Source organism: Pristiophorus japonicus, unplaced genomic scaffold, assembly GCF_044704955.1.
Source record: "Pristiophorus japonicus isolate sPriJap1 unplaced genomic scaffold, sPriJap1.hap1 HAP1_SCAFFOLD_553, whole genome shotgun sequence".
NCBI classification, from domain to species: domain Eukaryota; kingdom Metazoa; phylum Chordata; class Chondrichthyes; family Pristiophoridae; genus Pristiophorus; species Pristiophorus japonicus.
Genome location: NW_027254460.1, coordinates 81,515 through 99,727, shown reverse-complemented (window position 1 = coordinate 99,727; position 18,213 = coordinate 81,515). Strand labels below are relative to the sequence as shown.

The window sequence follows — 18,213 nt, the reverse complement described above, 5'->3', positions numbered from 1 at the left end:
TCCACCTTTAGCGGCGCGATCTTGGCCGGGTTTATTGTGGCATATGGGGGTGGCAAGACATCCCCTTTAACCGAGTCGCAACTATCCGTTTCATTCCCTAGGCATTCCCAATCTTCCTCACTAGGTGGCGCACTTGGGCTATTTATGGTCAGGACTGGCAAAACTGTCTGTCCGTTTTCACCAGTTATTTGCTTTCTTTTTGTTTGCACATACTGGTTTACTTTCTCTGTTAACTTTACATGGGCTCGCAGTATCAAAACTACTGCCTTTCCCTCTTTGTCTTTCTTTTCCTTCTCCCACCATTCCCTTTGCTTCGCTGGCAGGTCCTGAGGATCCCACTCTGCTCGAATCATTTTCTCGATTAGTTTCTTTTGTTTTTCCGCCAGGTGGCGGGTAAGGGGCCCTTCTGGTCCCCACTCGAGGTTACTTGCTTTCATGGCCATTCCTGGGTAGGACTAGAACCATTAGGAATCTACTCTCAGAGGTCCGCTTTCTACCTAGCGTAACTTGTAGTAGACCGTCTCCTGGCTACTGTCAGGTCACAAGTTCTGCTTTACACAAACTTATACAATTCTTAAAATGCATTTAAACAATTCCCGCAGTGCTCTACGTATCCTTAATGACTACCTACCACCGCTCTGCCCGTTGGTCCGACCCTGTTCACAGGTTTGGATTCCATTAGCCGCTGTACACTGCTTGGTTCTACCCCGGGGTATATTTCAAATTACACTACTGGGTCCGGAAGATGTCTTTCGGTATCACGATCCCACGGTCCAAGTGTATTCCCGGCACCTACTTAGTTCCTGGCCGTCACATGAGACTAAAGTCCTCTTAATTCAGGCTCATGCTAGGTTTTTGAGATATTGGACCGTCTCCTCGTGTCGATCAACCAGCATCCACCTTCCGCACCCGTTATAAAATTTTGTTTAAGGTATACTCACCCGGTTTCTCCAAGAGCATCAGCGACCCCGAAATCCTGTTTGTGACGCCACTGTTAGCGTGAATGTTTTCTCAGAAGAATCACTCAACACTCAGAGTCGGTTCCAACGCCAATGCGGCCTTTATTTTCACATGCGGGGAGGAAGCCTCAGGACTGGATCCAGGCACTTCCCTCCAACGAACAAAGAAGCTCATCGATATTTATATGTTTTACAATAGTTCTTTACAGTTACTCAGCCCACTTCGGCTGGACACAATCCAATCATAACGATTATAGATTACATATAGATTTCTTTAACCCAATAGAATTCCCCTGATACCTCAGGAGCTGTGTGTTCGGTTTTTGTCAGCTCAGGCTGATTAATGACCTCGTTATGTGAGGCAGGTTCTCCCCTTCGCTCTGTTCCTTGGGGTTCGGCTGTGTGAAGTCACTGATTATACCAGTGTACTATAATGGTTCATTATAATTATCTTGTATCCAAGGCATTCCTGGTAGTGGGCCTCACAGGATCATTGCTCGGTCATTGCTCGGTCATTACTTGACTAACGGGGTTCCCATCATGCTTGGGCAGCCATTTTATATGTGTCCACATTAAACTTATATGAGTTTTGATATATTCAGCAGGTGCCTAATGCCTACAACATATATTGTAAACAGTTGTGGTCCCAGCACCGATCCCTGTGGCACACCACTAACCACCGATTTCCAACCCGAAAAGGACCCATTTATCCCGACTCTCTGCTTTCTGTTATCCAGCCAATTCTCTATCCATGCTAATACATTTCCTCTGACTCCGCGTACCTTTATCTTCTGCAGTAACCTTTTGTGTGGCACCTTATCGAATGCCTTTTGGAAATCTAAATACACCACATCCATCGGTACACCTCTATCCACCATGCTCGTTATATCCTCAAAGAATTCGAGTAAATTAGTTAAACATGATTTCCCCTTCATGAATCCATGTTGCGTCTGCTTGATTGCACTTTTCCTATCTATATGTCCCGCTATTTCTTCCGTTGATGAACAGTGGCATACATTGAAGGAAATATTTCACAACTCTCAAGGAAAATATATTCCAGTGAGGAGGAAAGGGTGTAAAAGAAAAGATAGCCATCCAGGGCTAACTAACGAAATAAAGGATGGTATCCAATTAAAAACAAGGGCATACAAAGTGGCCAAAAGTACTGGGAGGACAGAAGATTGGGAAGCTTTTAAAAGCCAGCAAAGAATGACTAAAAAAATTAAGAAAGGGAAGATAGACTATGAAAGTAAACTAGCACGAAATATAAAAACAGATAGCAAGAGTTTCTACAGGTATATAAAAAGGAAAAGAGTGGCTAAAGTAAATGTTGGTCCCTTCGAGGATGAAACCGGGGAATCAGTGATGGGGAATATGGAGATGGCAGAAAATCTGAACACATATTTTGTATCAGTCTTTATGGTTGAGGACATTAAAAATATCCCAACAGTGGATAGCCAAGGGGCTATAGGCGGGGAAGGATCTTACCACAATCACAAAGGAGGTGGTACTCAGTAAGATAATGGGACTAAAGGCCCCTGGACCTGATGCCTTACATCCTAGGATCATAAGAGAAGTGGCTGCAGAGATAGTGGATGCATTGGTTGTAATCTATCAAAGTTCCCTGGATTCTGGGGCGGTCCCAGCAGATTGGAATACTGCAAATGTAACGCTCCTGTTTAAAAAAGGAGGCAGACAAAAAGCAGGAAACTATAGACCAGTAAGCCTAACATATGTGGTTGCGAAAATGCTGGAGCCCATTATTAAGGAAGCAGTAGCGGATCATTTGGAAAAGCATGATTCGATCAAGCAGAGTCAGCATGGTTTTATGAAAGGAAAATCATGTTTGACAAATTTTCTGGAGTTCTTTGAGGATGTAATGAGCAGGGTAGATAAGGGGGAACCAGTGAATGTGGTATATTTGGATTTCTAGAAGGCATTCGATAAGGGGCGACTTAAGAGGTTACTGCACAAGATAAAAGCTCACAGGGTTGGGGGTAATATATTAGCATGGATAGAAGATTGGCTAACTAACAGAAAATAGAGTCGGGATAAATGGGTCATTTTCCGGTTGGCAAACAGTGACTAGTGGGATGCTGCAGGGATTGGTGCTGGGTTCCCAACTATTTACAATCTATACTAATGACTTGGATGAAGGGACTGAGTGTAATGTAGCCAAGTTTGCTGACTACACAAAGATGGGTGGGAAAGGAAATTGTGAGGAGGATACAAAAAATCTGCAAAGAGATAGACAGGCTAAGTGAGTGGGCAAAAATTGGCAGATGGAGTATAATGTGGGAAAATGTGAGGTTATTCACTTTGGCAGAAATAATAGAAAAGCAAATTATAATTTAAATGGAGAAAAATTGCAAAGTGCTGCAGTACAGAGGGACCTGGGGGTCTGGTGCATGAAACACAAAAAGTTATTGTGCAGGTACAGCAAGTAATCAGGAAGGCAAATGGAATGTTGGCCTTTATTGCAAAAGGGGATAGAGTATAAAAGCAGAGAATTCCTGCTACAACTGTAAAGGGTATTGGTGAGGCCACATCAGGAGTACTGCACACAGTTTTGGTCTCCGTATTTAAGGAAGGATATACTTGTATTGGAGGCTGTTCAGAGAAGGTTCACTAGGCTGATTCCAGAGATGAGGGGGTTGACTTATGAGGATAGGTTGGGCCTATACACATTGGAGTCTAGAAGAATGATGGGTGATCTTATTGAACCTTATAAGATAATGAGGGGGTTCGACAAGGTGGATGTAGAAAGGATATTTCCACTCATCAGGGAAACTAAAACTCGGGGACACAGTCTCAAATAAGGGGCCACCCATTTAAAACTGAGATGAGGTTGTAAATCCATGGAATTCTCTGCCCCAAAGAGCTGTGGAATCTGGGTGCCATTGAATATATTTAAGGTGGATTTAGATACATTTTTGAGTGATAAGGAAGTAAAGGGTTATGGGGAGCGGATAGGGAAGTGGAGCCTAGTCCATAGAAACAGAGAAAATAGGTGCAGGAGTAGGCCATGCGGCCCTTCGAGCCTGCACCGCCATTCAATAAGATCATGGCTGATCATTCCTTCAGTACCCCTTTCCTGCTTTCTCTCCATACCCCTTGATTCCCTTAACCGTAAGAGCCATATCTAACTCCCTCTTGAATATATCCAGTGAACTGGCATCAACAACTCTCTGAGTGAAGAAGTTTCTCCTCATCTCAGTCCTAAATGGCATACCCCTTATCCTAAGACAATGTCACCTGGTTCTGGACTTCCCCAACATCGAGAACATTCCTCCTGCATTTAACCTGTCCAGTCCCGTCAGAATCTTATAATCTTATATGTTTCTATGAGATCCCCTCTCATCCTTCTAAACTCCAGTGAATAAAGGCCCAGTTGATTCAGTCTCTCCTCATATGAAAGCCCAGCCATCCTTGGAATCAGTCTGGTGAACCTTCGCTGCATTCCCTCAATAGCAAGAATGTCCTTCCTCAGACTAGGAGACCAAAACTGAACACAATATTCCAGGTGAGGCCTCACTAAGGCCCTGTACAACTGCAGTAAGACCTCCCTGCTCCTATACTCAAATCTCTTTGCTATGAAGGGCAACATACCATTTGCCTTCTTTACCACCTGCTGTACCTGCTTGCCCACTTTCAGTGACTGATGAACCATGACACCCAGGTCTCGTTGCACCTCCCCTTTTCCTAGTCTGCCGCCATTCAGATAATATTCTGCCTTCGTGTTTTTGCCCCCAAAATGGATAACCTCACATTTATCCACATTATACTGCATCTGCCATACATTTGCCCACTCATCTAATCTGTCCAAATCACCCTGCAGCCTCTTAGCGTCCTCCTCACAGCTCACACCGCCACCCAGTTTAGTGTCATCTGCAAACTTGGAGATATTACACTCTATTCCTTCATCCAAATCGTTAATGTATATTGCAAAGAACTGGGGTCCCAGCACTGAGCCCTGCAGCACTCCACTGGTCACTGCCTGCCATTCTGAAAATGACCCGTTTATCCCGACTGTCTACTTCCTGTCTGCCAACCAGTTCTCTCTCCACATCAATACATTACCCCCAATACCATGTGCTTTAATTTTGCACACAATCTCTTGTGCGGGACCTTGTCAAAAGCCTTTTGAAAGTCCAAATACACCACATCCACTGGTTCTCCCTTATCCACTCTACTAGTTACATCTGAAAAATTCTAGAAGATTTGTCAAGCATGATTTCCCTTTCATAAATCCATGCTTACTTGGACTGATCCTGTCACTGCTTTCCAAATGCGCTGCTATTTCATCTTTAATAATTGATTACAACATTTTCCCCACCTCCGATGTCAGGCTAACCAGTCTATAATTCCCGTTTTCTCTCCCTCCTTTTTAAAAAAGTGGTGTTACATTAGCTACCCTCCGGTCCATAGGAACTGATTCAGAGTCGATAGACTGTTGAAAAATCATCAATGAATCCACTATTTCTAGGGCCACTTCTTTAAGTACCCTAGGATGCAGACTATCAGGCCTTGGCGATTTATCGGCCTTCAATTCCATCAATTCCCTAACACAATTTCCTGACTAATAAGGATTTCTTTCAGTTCCTCCTTCTCGATAGACCCTCAGTGCCCTAGTATTTCCGGAAGGTTATTTGTCTCTTCCTTAGTGAAGACAGAACCAAAGTCTTTGTTCAATTGGTCTGCCATTTCTTTCACCTGATTCTGACTGCAAGGGACCTACGTTTGTCTTCACTAATCTTCACATCTCTATGGAAGCTTTTCCAGTCAGTTTTTTATGTTCCCAGCAAGCTTCCTCTCATACTCTATTTCCCCCCTCCTAATTAAACCCTTTGTCCTCCTCTGCTGAATTCTAAATTTCTCCCAGTCCTCAGGTTTGCTGCTTTTTCTGGCAAATTTATATGTCTCTTCCTTGGATTTAACACTATCCCTAATTTCCTTTGTCAGCCACGGTTGAGCCACCTTCCCCATTTTATTTTTATTCCAGACAGGGATGTACAATTGTTGAAGTTCATCCACGTGCTCTTTAAATGTTTGCCATTGCCTATCCACCGTCAACCCTTTAAGTATCATTTGCCAGTCTGTTCTTGCCAATTCACATCTCATACCATCGAATTAACTGTGTCACTCTCCATTTTCATAAAGAGTTCTACCATATTATGGTTACTCTTGGTCTCGCACAACAAGATTGCTAATTAGTCCTTTCTCATTACACATCACCCAGTCTAGGATGGCCAGCCTCTAGTTGGTTCCTCGACATATTGGTCTAGAACATCATCCCTAATACACTCCAGGAAATCCTCCTCCACCGTATTGCTACCAATTTGTTAGCCCAATCTATATGTAGATTAATGTCGCCCATGATAACTGCTGTACCTTTAATGCACGCATCCCTAATTTCTTGTTTGCTGCTATCCCCAACCTCACTACTACTGTTTGGTGGTCTGTACACAACTCCCACGAGCGTTTTCTGCCCTTTGGTATTCCGTAGCTCTAACCGTACAGATTCCAAATCATCCAAGCTAATGTCCTTCCTTACTATTGCGTTAATTTCCTCTTTAACCAGCAATGCTACTCCAACTCCTTTTCCTTTCTGTCTATTCCTTCCTGAATGTTGAATATCCCTGGATGTTGAGTTCCCAGCCTTGGTCACCCTGGAGCCATGTCTCCATAATCCCAATCATATCATATTCGTTAATAGCTGCCTGCACAGTTAATTCGTCCACCTGATTATGAATACTCACATTGAGGCACAGAACCTTTAGGCTTGTCTTTTTAACATACTTTGTTCCTTTAGAAATTTGCTGTAATACGGCCCGTTTTGATTTTTGCCTTGGGTTTCTCTGCCCTCCAGTTTTACTTTGCTTCTTCCATCTTTTGCTTCTGCCCCCATTTTACTTCCCTCTGTCTCCCTGCATAGGTTCCCATCCCCCTGCCATATTAGTTTATCCCCCCTCCCCCCCAACAGCACTAGCAAACACTCCCCTTGGACATAGGTTCCAGTCCTGCCAGGTGCAGACCATCCGGTTTGTACTGGTCCCACCTCCCCGAGTCCCAGGAATTTGAATCCCTCCCTCCTGCACCACTCCTCAAGCCACATATTCATCTGAGCTATCCTGCTATTTCTACTCTGACTAGCACGTGGCACTGGTAGCAATCCTGAGATTACTACCTTTGAGGTCCTGCTTTTTAATTTAACTTCTCACTCCCTAAATTCAGCTTGTCAGACCTCATCCTGTTTTTTTACCTATATTGTTGGTATCTATATGCACCACGACAACTTGCTGTTCACCCGCCCCTTCCAAAATGTGCTGCAGCTGCTCCGAGATATCCTTGACCCTTGCACCAGGGAAGGAATATGCCATCCTGAAGTCTCGATTGCGGTTGCATAAATACCTATCTATTCCCCTTACAATAGAATCCCCTACCACTATACCTCTCCCCTCTTTTCCCTGCCCTCCTGTGCAGCAGATCCACCGTTGGTGTCATGAACTTGGCTGCTGCTACCCGCCCGCCCCCACCCCCCGCGATGAGTCATCTCCCCAACAGCACCCAAGGTGGTGTATCTGTTTTGGAGGCGGATGACGCAGGGGACCCCTGCACTACCTTCCTTCCGCTGCTCGGCCTGATGGTCACCCATTCCCTATCTGCCTGAATAACCTTTACCTGCGGTGTGACCAACTCACTAAACGTGCTATTCATGACAGCTTCAGCATCGCGGATGCTCCAGAGCGAATCCATGCGCAGCTCCAGTGCTGCAATACGATCCATCAGGAGGTGCAGCTGGATACACTTTCTGCACATGTAGTCATCCGGGACATTGGAAGCGTCCCTGACTTCCCACATAGCACAGGAGGAGCATGACATGGATCTCGGCTATCCTGCCATGACTTAACCATTAGATTAACTTAATTTGGCAACAATGTCAAAGGTTACCTGCTGATAAAGAAATAAAAAGAAGAAAAAAAAGATTAAATAGTCACCAATCCACCAGCCAATCACTTACCCACTTGGCTGGGACGTCACCTTTTGATTTCTTTCTACTTCTTTGTTTTACCTTCGGCCTCTGCACCAGCTCGCTCCTCGGACTGCTGCCGCTCTCAGTCACTGCCACTACCCTTCATCCTCCCGCGCTGCTCCTCTCGCGATGCTAGCCCCTCGGACTGCTGCCACTCTCAATCACTGCCACTACCCTTCATCCTCCCGCGCTGCTCCTCTCGCGATGCTAGCACCTCGGACTGCAGCCGCTCTCAGTCACTGCCACTGCCCTTCATCCTCCCGCGCTGCTCCGCTCGCGATGCTAGCCCCTCGGACTGCCACCGCTCTCAGTCTCTGCCACCACCCTTCATCCTCCCAAGCTGCTCCTCTCGCGATGCTGGCCCCTCGGACTGCCGCTGCTCTCAGTCGCTGCTGCCGCCCTTCATCCTCCCCCGCTGCTCCTCTCATGATGCTAGCCCCTCGGACGGCCGCCACTCTCAGTCGCTGTTGCCGCCGCCCTTCATCCTCCCACGCCGCTCCTATTGCCTGCCTTTGGAATGTCTGGTGAGACAGTGTTGAGGAAGCTTTGAGAATGTCTGGTGAGGAAGTGTTGAGGAAGTAAGGCAAGTACATTCTTCCTTAGATAAGGAGACCAAAACTGTGCACGGTACTCCAGGTTTGGTAAGGCAGTAAAGGGTTCTGTGGAGCGGGCAGGGAAGTCGAGCTGAGTCAATAATCAGACCAGCCATGATCTTATTGAATGGGGAGCAGGCTCGGGGTCCGGGTGGCCCACTCCTGCTCCTATTTCACATGGTCTTATATTCCCAGCATGCCCCGCGGGGGAGACTGTGCCACACCCAGACTACAGGAGCTCAGTGCGCAGGCGCGGGCCCTGGCTGGGTTTGGAGCATGCACGGTGCGTATAATGGCGGAGGAGACACATGTTGGACAGGCTCCTCAGAAGTGCCCTTTTCAGCGGGATGGAGTGGAGTAATGAACCAGCGGGGAGGCGGGGAGGCTTCATAAACAACCGATGCTCGCCGGAAGCCAGGAATAATAACCGGAATATCGGCGGTTGTAGGTTCGGGGCTTTCTCCCGGTCACAGGCCCTTCTTCCGGTCACAGGCCCAGGCTAACGGCGGCCATCTTGGTGCAGGAAGTCAGGTTCAGCGCTCCGCCATCTTGATTCAGTGAGTAGCACAACGCATGCGCGGCCATCTTGGTGCAGGAACAAAGTGAAAGATGTCAGTTTCTGGAACTGAACTCAGTCAGAGTCAGCACCTTCAGGGGAGGGGAACCAGTGATTATAGAACTCAACCCAGACAGAGTCAGCACCTTCAGGGGAGGGGAACCAGTGAGTGTAGAACTGAACCCAGCCAGAGTCAGCCCCTTCAGGGGAGGGGAACCGGTGAAACATAGAAACTAGGTGCAGGAGTAGGCCATTCGGCCCTTCGAGCCTGCACCACCATTCAACAAGATCATGGCTGATCACCCAACCCATCACCTCACCCCCCACGCCCCCTCCATAACCCCCGACCCTCCTAGCTGCAAGGACCACATCCAACTCCCTCCCGAACACATCCAATGAACTGGCATCAACAACTCTCCGCAGCAGGGAACCCCACAGGCCAATAACTCCCCGAGTGAAGAAGTCTCTCCCAATCCCAGCCCCAAACAGCCCACCCCCCATCCCAAGAGCATGCCACCCCCCGGCTCCGGACCCACCCAACACCGGGAACACTCCCCCCGCACCCAACCCGCCCCATCCTGTCAGAATCCTTCCCAAATGCCGAACACCCCTGGATGTCGAGCCCCCAGCCCCGGCCACCCCAGAGCCATGTCCCCACGACGCCAACCACACCACATCCACCAACCGCCATCTGCACAGTCAACTCATCCACCCCACTCTGAACACTCCCCGCAGAGAGGAGAGGGAGTAAACCAGTGATTGCAAAACTGAACACAGCCAGAGCTAGCACCATCAGGGGAAGCAGAGGGAGGGGAACCAGTGAATGTAGAACTGACCACAGCCAGAGTCAGCACCTCCAGGGGAGGAGAGGGAGGGAACCATTGAGTGTAGAACTGAACCCAGCCAGAATCAGCACCTTCAGAGGTGGAGAGGGAGGGGAACCAGTGAGTGTATTTCTGAACCCAGCCAGAATTGGTGGTGAAAACTGGGAGTGGAGGAGAAACAGTCTAGAAAAGTGCGATGGGTTTGGATTTCAGCAGGAGGGACAATGTGTGGGACAGGGACTTACAGCTTTGGAAGAACAAGAGAGGAAAGAATGTTCCATGGAAACTAGATGTGTCTATCCTGAATTTCTGTCTTGTACTGACAGTGATGAGTTTTGTTATCTCCTTTTACAGCGTATTAGAAGGTTAGATTTTCAGACAGGAAACACAAATCAAACGTCGCGTCAAGATCTGACGGAGTCAATCGATTCTTCAGGACCTGAATATTCAGGCCTTTGAAAGTGGAAGGAGGAATGATTGTCTGTTCTGTCTGTGGGTAAAGATTTCAAACATCAGTGTGACTGGAAAAGCATCGAGACACACACACCCGAGTGAGTGTTCCCGTGCATTGACTGTGGAAAGAGCTTTAGCCAGCTGCACAGCCTAAATGAACATTGCACCATTCAAATTGCAGAGAAACTGTAAACATGTTGTGTGCGTGGGTGAGGCTTCAACTGATCGTCCAAACATGGAGAGTCACAAGGATACCCGCACCACGGAGAAACCGTGGAAATGTGGTGACTGTGGGAAAGGATTCAGAAAACCATCTGAGCTGGAAATACATAGACGCAATCACACTGGGGAGAGGCCGTTCACCTGCTCTGAGTGTGGGAAGGGATTCACTGGGTCATCCACCCTGCTGAAACACCAGCGAGTTCACACTGGGGAGAGGCCGTTCACCTGCTCTGAGTGTGGGAAGGGATTCACTTATTCATCCAACCTGCTGACACACCAACGAGTTCACACTGGGGAGGGGCCGTTCACCTGCTCTGAGTGTGGGAAGGGATTCAATCGGTCATCCACCCTGCTGACACACCAGCGAGTTCACAAGTGATTGTAGGAGTTGGAATCTGCTGTTATTGCTGCTGTTAATCACATCCCACTGAACCATGTTCATTGTGACAGTTGAGGTTTGTTTCTGCTGATGTTAATAACCCTATAACTGGGCTGAGCTTTAATATTCTGGATATATTGCTGATTGTGTTCTCGAGGCTGCAGTGTCCATTTAAGAAACACTGTGTGTTATTTTTTTCCCTTAATTCAGCGACTCACAACAGAAATTCAGTTTGGAATAAAATTATGAACTTTTACTTTAATTTTAAATTGATCTTTGGTACAAAATCTACAATAGTGTCAAAGTTTCCACTTAATAAAATCTCCAATTAGAAAAAGCTTGCTGACAATTCTTACTGACTTGCACATTACACACAGTGGCCCCTCCATTATCCACCAGGAAGAAGAGGAATGGGAATTGGTGGGGAATCAGTGTCCCCAATTGTTGCCCCTCCCGTCTTGTGTAGCAATCCCCACGGCACGGGAATGGAGACAATCCAGACCTAAACTGTGTGCAGTACTCCAGGTGTAGTCTTACCAACACCCTGTACAGTTGTAGCAGGACTTCCCTACTTTTATACCATCCCCCAGCATTACATTTGCCTACTTGCTGTACCTGCATACTAACTTTTTGAGTTTCATGCACAAGAACCCCCAGATTCTTCTGTACTACAGCATTTTATAATTGTCACATTTGAATAATAATTTACTTTTTTATTTTTCAAACCAAAGGGGATAACCTGACATTTTACTACATTATAGTCCATCTGCCAGATTCTTGCCATCTCATTGAGCCTATCTATATCCCTTTGTAGATTATTTGTGTCCTCCTTACAACTTGCTTTCTCACCCATCTTTGTATCATCAGCAAATTTGGCTACGTTACACTCGGTCCCTTCATCCAAGTAATTAATATAAATTGTAAATAGTTGAGGCCCCAGCACTGATCCCTGCAGCACCCCACTAGTTACTGATGGTCAACCAGACAATGAACCAGTTATCCCACCTCTCTGTTTTCTGTTAGTTAGCCAATCCTCTATCCATGCTGATATGTTACCCCCAACCCCATGAACATTTACCTTGTGCAGTAACCTTTTATGTGGCACCTTGTCAAATGCCTTCTGGAAGTCCAAATACACTGGTTCCCCTTTATCCACCCTGTTCGTTACATCCTCAAAGAATTCCATCAAATTTGTCAAACATGACTTCCCCTTCATAAATCGATGGTGACTCTGCTTGACCGAACTTTGTTTTTCCAAATGTCCTGCTACTGCTTCTTTAATAATGGACTCCAACACTTTCCCAACCACAGATATTAGGCTAACTAGTTTCCCGCTTTTTGTCTGCCTCCTTTTTTAAATAGGGGCGTTACATTTGCAGTTTTCCAATCTGCTGGGACCTACCCAGAATCCAAGGAATTTTGGTAAATTACAACCAGTGCATCCATTATCCCTGCCGCTACTTCTCTTCAGACACTAGGATGCAAACCACTCCTCTTGCCTCATAACCCTGCAAATCTTTCCAACTCAAATATTTATCTCTTTTGAAAGTAACATGTGAATCTGCTTCCATCACCCTTACAGGCAGTGTGTTCCAGGCCATAACATCTAGCTGCTTAATTTTTCCCCCTCGTGTAGCATCTGGTTCATTTGCCAATCACTTTAAATTGGTGACCTCTGGTTACCGAGCCTTCTGACACTGAAAATTGTTTCTCCTTATTAAGAGAGTTGATGGGCTGGAGGAGATTACAGAGATAGTGAGGGGCGAGGCCTTGATGGGACTTAGACATGGAGTATTTTAAAGGTTGAGGCCACCAGCTGTCTCTCCCAGTGCAGAATGTGACTCACTGCTAACAGGAAAGGTTTTTGTTTAATGACTAAACATGCATAATGAGGGTAAATCAATCTCTGTACCTTTTAACTAACAGCAACACAGACCCCTGACACTGTAAATTGTTTCTCATTATAGAAGCATAGAAATTTACAGCATGGAAGGAGGCCATTTAGGCCCATCATGTCTGCGCAGGCCGACAGAGAGCTATCCAGCCTAATCCCACTTTCCAGCTCTTTGTCCGTAGCCTTGTAGGTTACAGTACTTCAAGTATACATCCAAGTACTTTTTAAATGTGATGAGGGTTTCTGCCTCTACCAACCTTTCAGGCAGTGAGTACCAGACCCTACACCACTCTCTAGGTGAAGAAATTTCCCCTCTAAACCTCCTACCAATTACTTTAAATCTATGCCCCCTGGTTGTTGACCCCCCTCTGCGAACGGAAATAGGTCCTTCCTATGCACTCTATTTAGACCCCTCATAATTTTATACACCTCAATAACGTCTCCCTTCAGTCTCCTCTGTTCCAAAGAAAACAAACCCAAACTATTAAGAGGATTGCTGGGCTGGAGGAGGCTACAGAGATAGACAGGGGTGATACTTTGGAGGAATTTCAACAAGTGGAGGAGTATTTTAAAGACTGAAACCACCAGCCATCTCCTCCAGCACAGAATGTGACTCACTACCAATAGGAAGGCTGTTACTTTACTACGAATGCATAATGAGGGGAAATCAATCTCTGTTCCTTTAACTAACACTGACATGCTAAGAGGGAAATGAATGATCATTTCAATTTTTATTCGACTTGGCACTGAAGTGCCTGGAACTCATAATAGGAACTCCAGGGAAACAAAATACTGAAAAATGTTCACCTCTTATGTTGTCAAAACAAACCTCGATTTAACTGTGAAAAGATAAATTCTTTAAGAGGGGTTCACACTGACTCACCTGACAGTCTGACTCAGGATCCAACCCTCAATCAGCGCGATTGGTCGCAGAACACGCTGCTGCCTTGGCCCACCTGTCATGTATTATACAGGTTGCCTGGGGTTGCATACTACCAGCAGACGGCTTACCTGTTGGAGTCCTAAGGGTTCCCAGCATCCCTTAGGAGCACTGTATATAAGCAGGTCTCCCACACTGTACCAGCACTCTGGAGTCTGAATAAAGGAGCTTAGGTCACAGTTACTCATTGTCATATAAATTAGCCAGAAAAAGCAGCAAACTGGAGGACTGGGAGAAATTTAGATTTCAGCAGAGGAGGATAAAGGGTTTAATTAAGAGGGGGAAGCTTGCTGGAAACATAAAAACTGACTGCAAAAGCGTCCATAGATATGTGAAGAGAAAAAGATTAGTGAAGACAAACGTAGATCCCTTGCAGTCGAATTCGGGTGAATTTATAATAGGGAACAAAGAAATGGCTGACCAATTGAACAAATACTTTGGTTCTGTCTTCACAAAGGAAGACACAAATAACCTTCCGGATGTACCAAGGGACTGAGGGGCTACAGAAGGAGGAACTGAAGGATATCCTTATTAGGCGGGAAATTGTGTTTGGGAAATTGACGGGATTGAAGGCCGGTAAATCCCCAAGGCCTGATAGTCTACATCCCAGAGTAATTAAGGAAGTGTCCCAAGAAATAGCGGATCATTGGTAATTTTCCAACAATCTATCGACTCTGTATCAGTTCCTATGGACTGGAGGGTTGCTAATGTAACACCACTTTTTAAAAAAAAGGAGGGAGAGAGAAAACGGGTAATTATAGACCGGTTAGCCTGACATCAGTAGTGGGGAAAATGTTGGAATCAATCATTAAGGATGAAATAGCAGCGCATTTGGAAAGCAGTGATAGATTGGTCCAAGTCAGCATGGATTTATGAAAGGGAAATCATGCTTGACAAATCTTCTGGAATTTTTTGAGGGTGTATCTAGTAGAGTGGACAAGGGAGAACCAGTGGATGTGTATTTGGACTTTCAAAAGGCTTTGATAAGGTCCCACACAAGAGATTGGTGTGCAAAATTAAAGCACATGGTATTGGGGGTAATGTACTGATGAGGATAGAGAACTGATTGGCAGACAGGAAGCAGAGAGTCGGGATAAATGGGTCCTTTTCAGAATAGCAGACAGTGATTAGTGGAGTGCTGCAGGGCTCAGTGCTGGGACCCCAGCTCTTTACAATATATATTAATGATTTAGATGATGGAATTGAGTGCAAAATCTCCAAGTTTGCAGATGACACTAAACTGGGTGGCGGTGTGAGCTGTGAGGAGGACGCTAAGAGGCGGCAGGGTGATTTGGACAGGTTAGGCGAGTGGGCAAATACATGGTAGATGCAGTATAATGTGGGTAAATGTGAGGTTATCCACTTTGGGGGCAAAAACACGAAGGCAGAATATTATCTGAATGGTGGCAGATTAGGAAAAGGGGCGATGCAGCGAGATCTGGGTCTCGCTGCATCAGTCAGTGAAAGTTGGCATGCAGCTACATCAGGCGGTGAAGAAGGCAAATGGTATGTTGGCCGTCATAGCAAGGGGATTTTAGTATAGGAGCAGGGAAGTCTTACTGCAGTTGTACAGCGCCTTGGTGAGGCTCCACCTGGAATATTGTGTTCAGTCCTAATCTGAGGAAGGACGTTCTTGCTATTGAGGGAGTGCAGCGAAGGTTCACCAGACTGGTTCCAGGGATGGTTGGACTGACATATGAGGAGAGACTGGATCAACTGGGCCTTTATACACTGGAGTTTAGAAGGATGAGGGGATCTCATAGAAACATGTAAGATTCTGATGGGACTGGACAGCTTAGATGCGGGAAGAATGTTCCCAATGTTGGGGAAGTCCAGAACCAGGGGACACAGACTTAGGATAAGGGGCAGGCCATTTAGGACTGATATGAGGAGAAACTTCTTCGCCCAGAGAGTTGTTAACTTGTGGAATTCCCGACCGCAGAGAGTTGTTGATGCCAGTTCACTGGATATATTCAAGAGGGAGTTAGATATGGCCCTTATGGCTAAAGGGATCAAGGGGTATGGAGAGAAAGCAGGAAAGGGGTACTGAAGGAATGATCAGCCATGAACTTATTGAATGGTTGTGCAGGTTCAAAGGGCCGAATGGCCGACTCCTGCACCTATTTTCTATGTTTCTATGTCTACAGTACTCAGTTGCATTACTTTATTATGAACATAACAATTGGCGACGAGATAATGAACAACCACGTGAACAACCACGGAACACTGTTGGTCTCGTGGAGAAATTCTCAGAAGGGGATGATTGAGAGGCCTTCATGGAGTGACTCGACAAATACTCTGTAGTCAACGAGCTAGAAGCAGATGAGAACACTGCCAAACGAGGGGCGATCCTCCTCACCGTCTGCGGGGCAACAACCTATGGCCTCATGAAGAATCTTCTCGCTCCGGTGAAACCAACAACCAAATCCTATGAAGAACTGTGTACGCTGGTCCGAACACACCTAAATCCGAAGGAAAGCGTTCTGATGGCAAGGTATCAATTCTACATGTGTCAGTGGTCTGAAGGCCAGGAAGTGGCAAGCTACATCGCTGAACTAAGGCACCTTGCAGGACATTGGAATTCGATGGATTCCTTGAGCAAATGCTTGGAGACTTTTTTGTGCTTGGCATTGGCCATAAGGTTATCCTTCGCAAACTGTTGACTGTTAAAACACCGAATCTGAGCAAAGCCATAACGATAGCCCAGGCATTTATGGCCACCAATGATAACACTAAACAAATGTCGCAGCATAAAGAGGTTTTGGCAAGTACTGTACACAAAGTAATGTCCTTTTCAGGCAGAAATGGATATGGCAGAATGTACATGCCTGCAGCTGCACGACCTCAGATGACCCAGAGTCTGCCATCAATCATTAATGCAAGGCAGTTAACACCTTGATGTTGCTGTGAAGGTGATCATCGAGCCCATCAATGCCGCTTCAAACACTATGTGTGCAAAGGCTGTGGAACAATGGGACACCTCCAGCGAATGTGCAGATGAGCTGCAAACCCTGCAAACCACCATGTTGCGGAGGAGAACAGATCCATGGCGGATCAGGCTGAACTAGAGACTAGAACTGAGGAGGCAGAAGTGTACTCGGTACACACCTTCACCACGAAATGGCCATCGATCATGCTAAAAGTCAAACTGGATGGAATTCCAGTATCCATGGAACTGGACACGGGTGCGAGTCAGTCTATCATGAGCAAAAAGGCCTTTGACAGGCTGTGGTGCAACAAGGCACACAGGCCCAAGATTAGTTACATTCATACCAAGGTAAGAACTTACACTAAAGAGCTGATCCCTGTAATTGGCAGCGCAGCAGTAAAAGTCTCCTATGATGGAGCAGTGCACGAACTCTCACTATGGATTGCACCAGGAGATAGCCCCACGCTGTTCGGCAGAAGCTGGCTGGGAAAAATCCACTGGAACTGGGACAGCATCCGAGCACTCTCGTCCGTTGATGACGCCTCATGTGCCCAGGTTCTGAGCAAGTTCCCGTCATTGTTTGAGCCAGGCATCGGAAGTTTCTCGGGGTCAAAGGGACAGATCCACTTGGTTCCCAGTACACAACCCATCCACCAAAAGGCACGGGCGGTACCATATATGATGCGAGAGAAAGTGGAAATTGAGCTGGACAGGCTGCAGTGAGAAGACATCATCGTGCCGGTAGAGTTCAATGAGTGGGCCAGCCCTATTGTTCTGGTTCTCAAAGGCGACGGCACGGTCAGAATTTGTGGGGACTAGAAAGTAACGATGAACTGTTTTTTGCTACAGGACCAGTACCCGCTACCCAAGGCAGATGACCTATTTGTGACTCTGGCTGGAGGAAAGAAGTTCACCAGGTTGGACCTGATCTCGGCCTACATGACGCAGGAGCTGGTGGAATCTTCGAAAGGCCTCACCTGCATCAACACGCACAAAGATCTGTTCATCTACAATAGGTGCCCATTTGAGATTCGATCGGCCGCAGCAATTTTCCAAAGGAACATGGAAAGTGTGCTACAGTTGGTTCCACACATCGTGGTTTTCCAGGACGACGTACTGGTCACAGGTCGGGACACCATCGAATACTTGCAGAACATGGAAGAGGTTCTAAGTCGGCTAGATCACGTGGGACTCAGGTTGAAATGCGCAAAGTGTGTTTACCTGGCACCAGAGGTCGAGTTCTTAGGGAGAAGAATTACGGCAGATGGCATCAGACCCACCGACGCCAAGACGGAGGCCATCAAGAATGCGACGAGACCACAGAACGTGACAGAGCTACCATCATACCAAACCAAACTGCGATTCACAAACAGCCACGAGCAACCTGATGACACCACCAACTTCGACCCTCCAACATATACACAAGCGACA

General features: G+C 46.5%; 1 protein-coding gene across 1 annotated transcript in view; it reads left to right on the top strand.

Annotated features, from left to right (window-relative positions):
• LOC139254494 (zinc finger protein 850-like) overlaps positions 1 to 18,213 on the top strand; it is a 154,503-nt gene that overhangs the window by 123,254 nt on the left and 13,036 nt on the right. Inside the window, exon 4 of the mRNA XM_070873709.1 lies at positions 10,662 to 11,015. Within this exon, the coding sequence (XP_070729810.1) occupies positions 10,662 to 11,015 (354 nt within the window). The remainder of the gene's footprint in view (positions 1 to 10,661; positions 11,016 to 18,213) is intronic.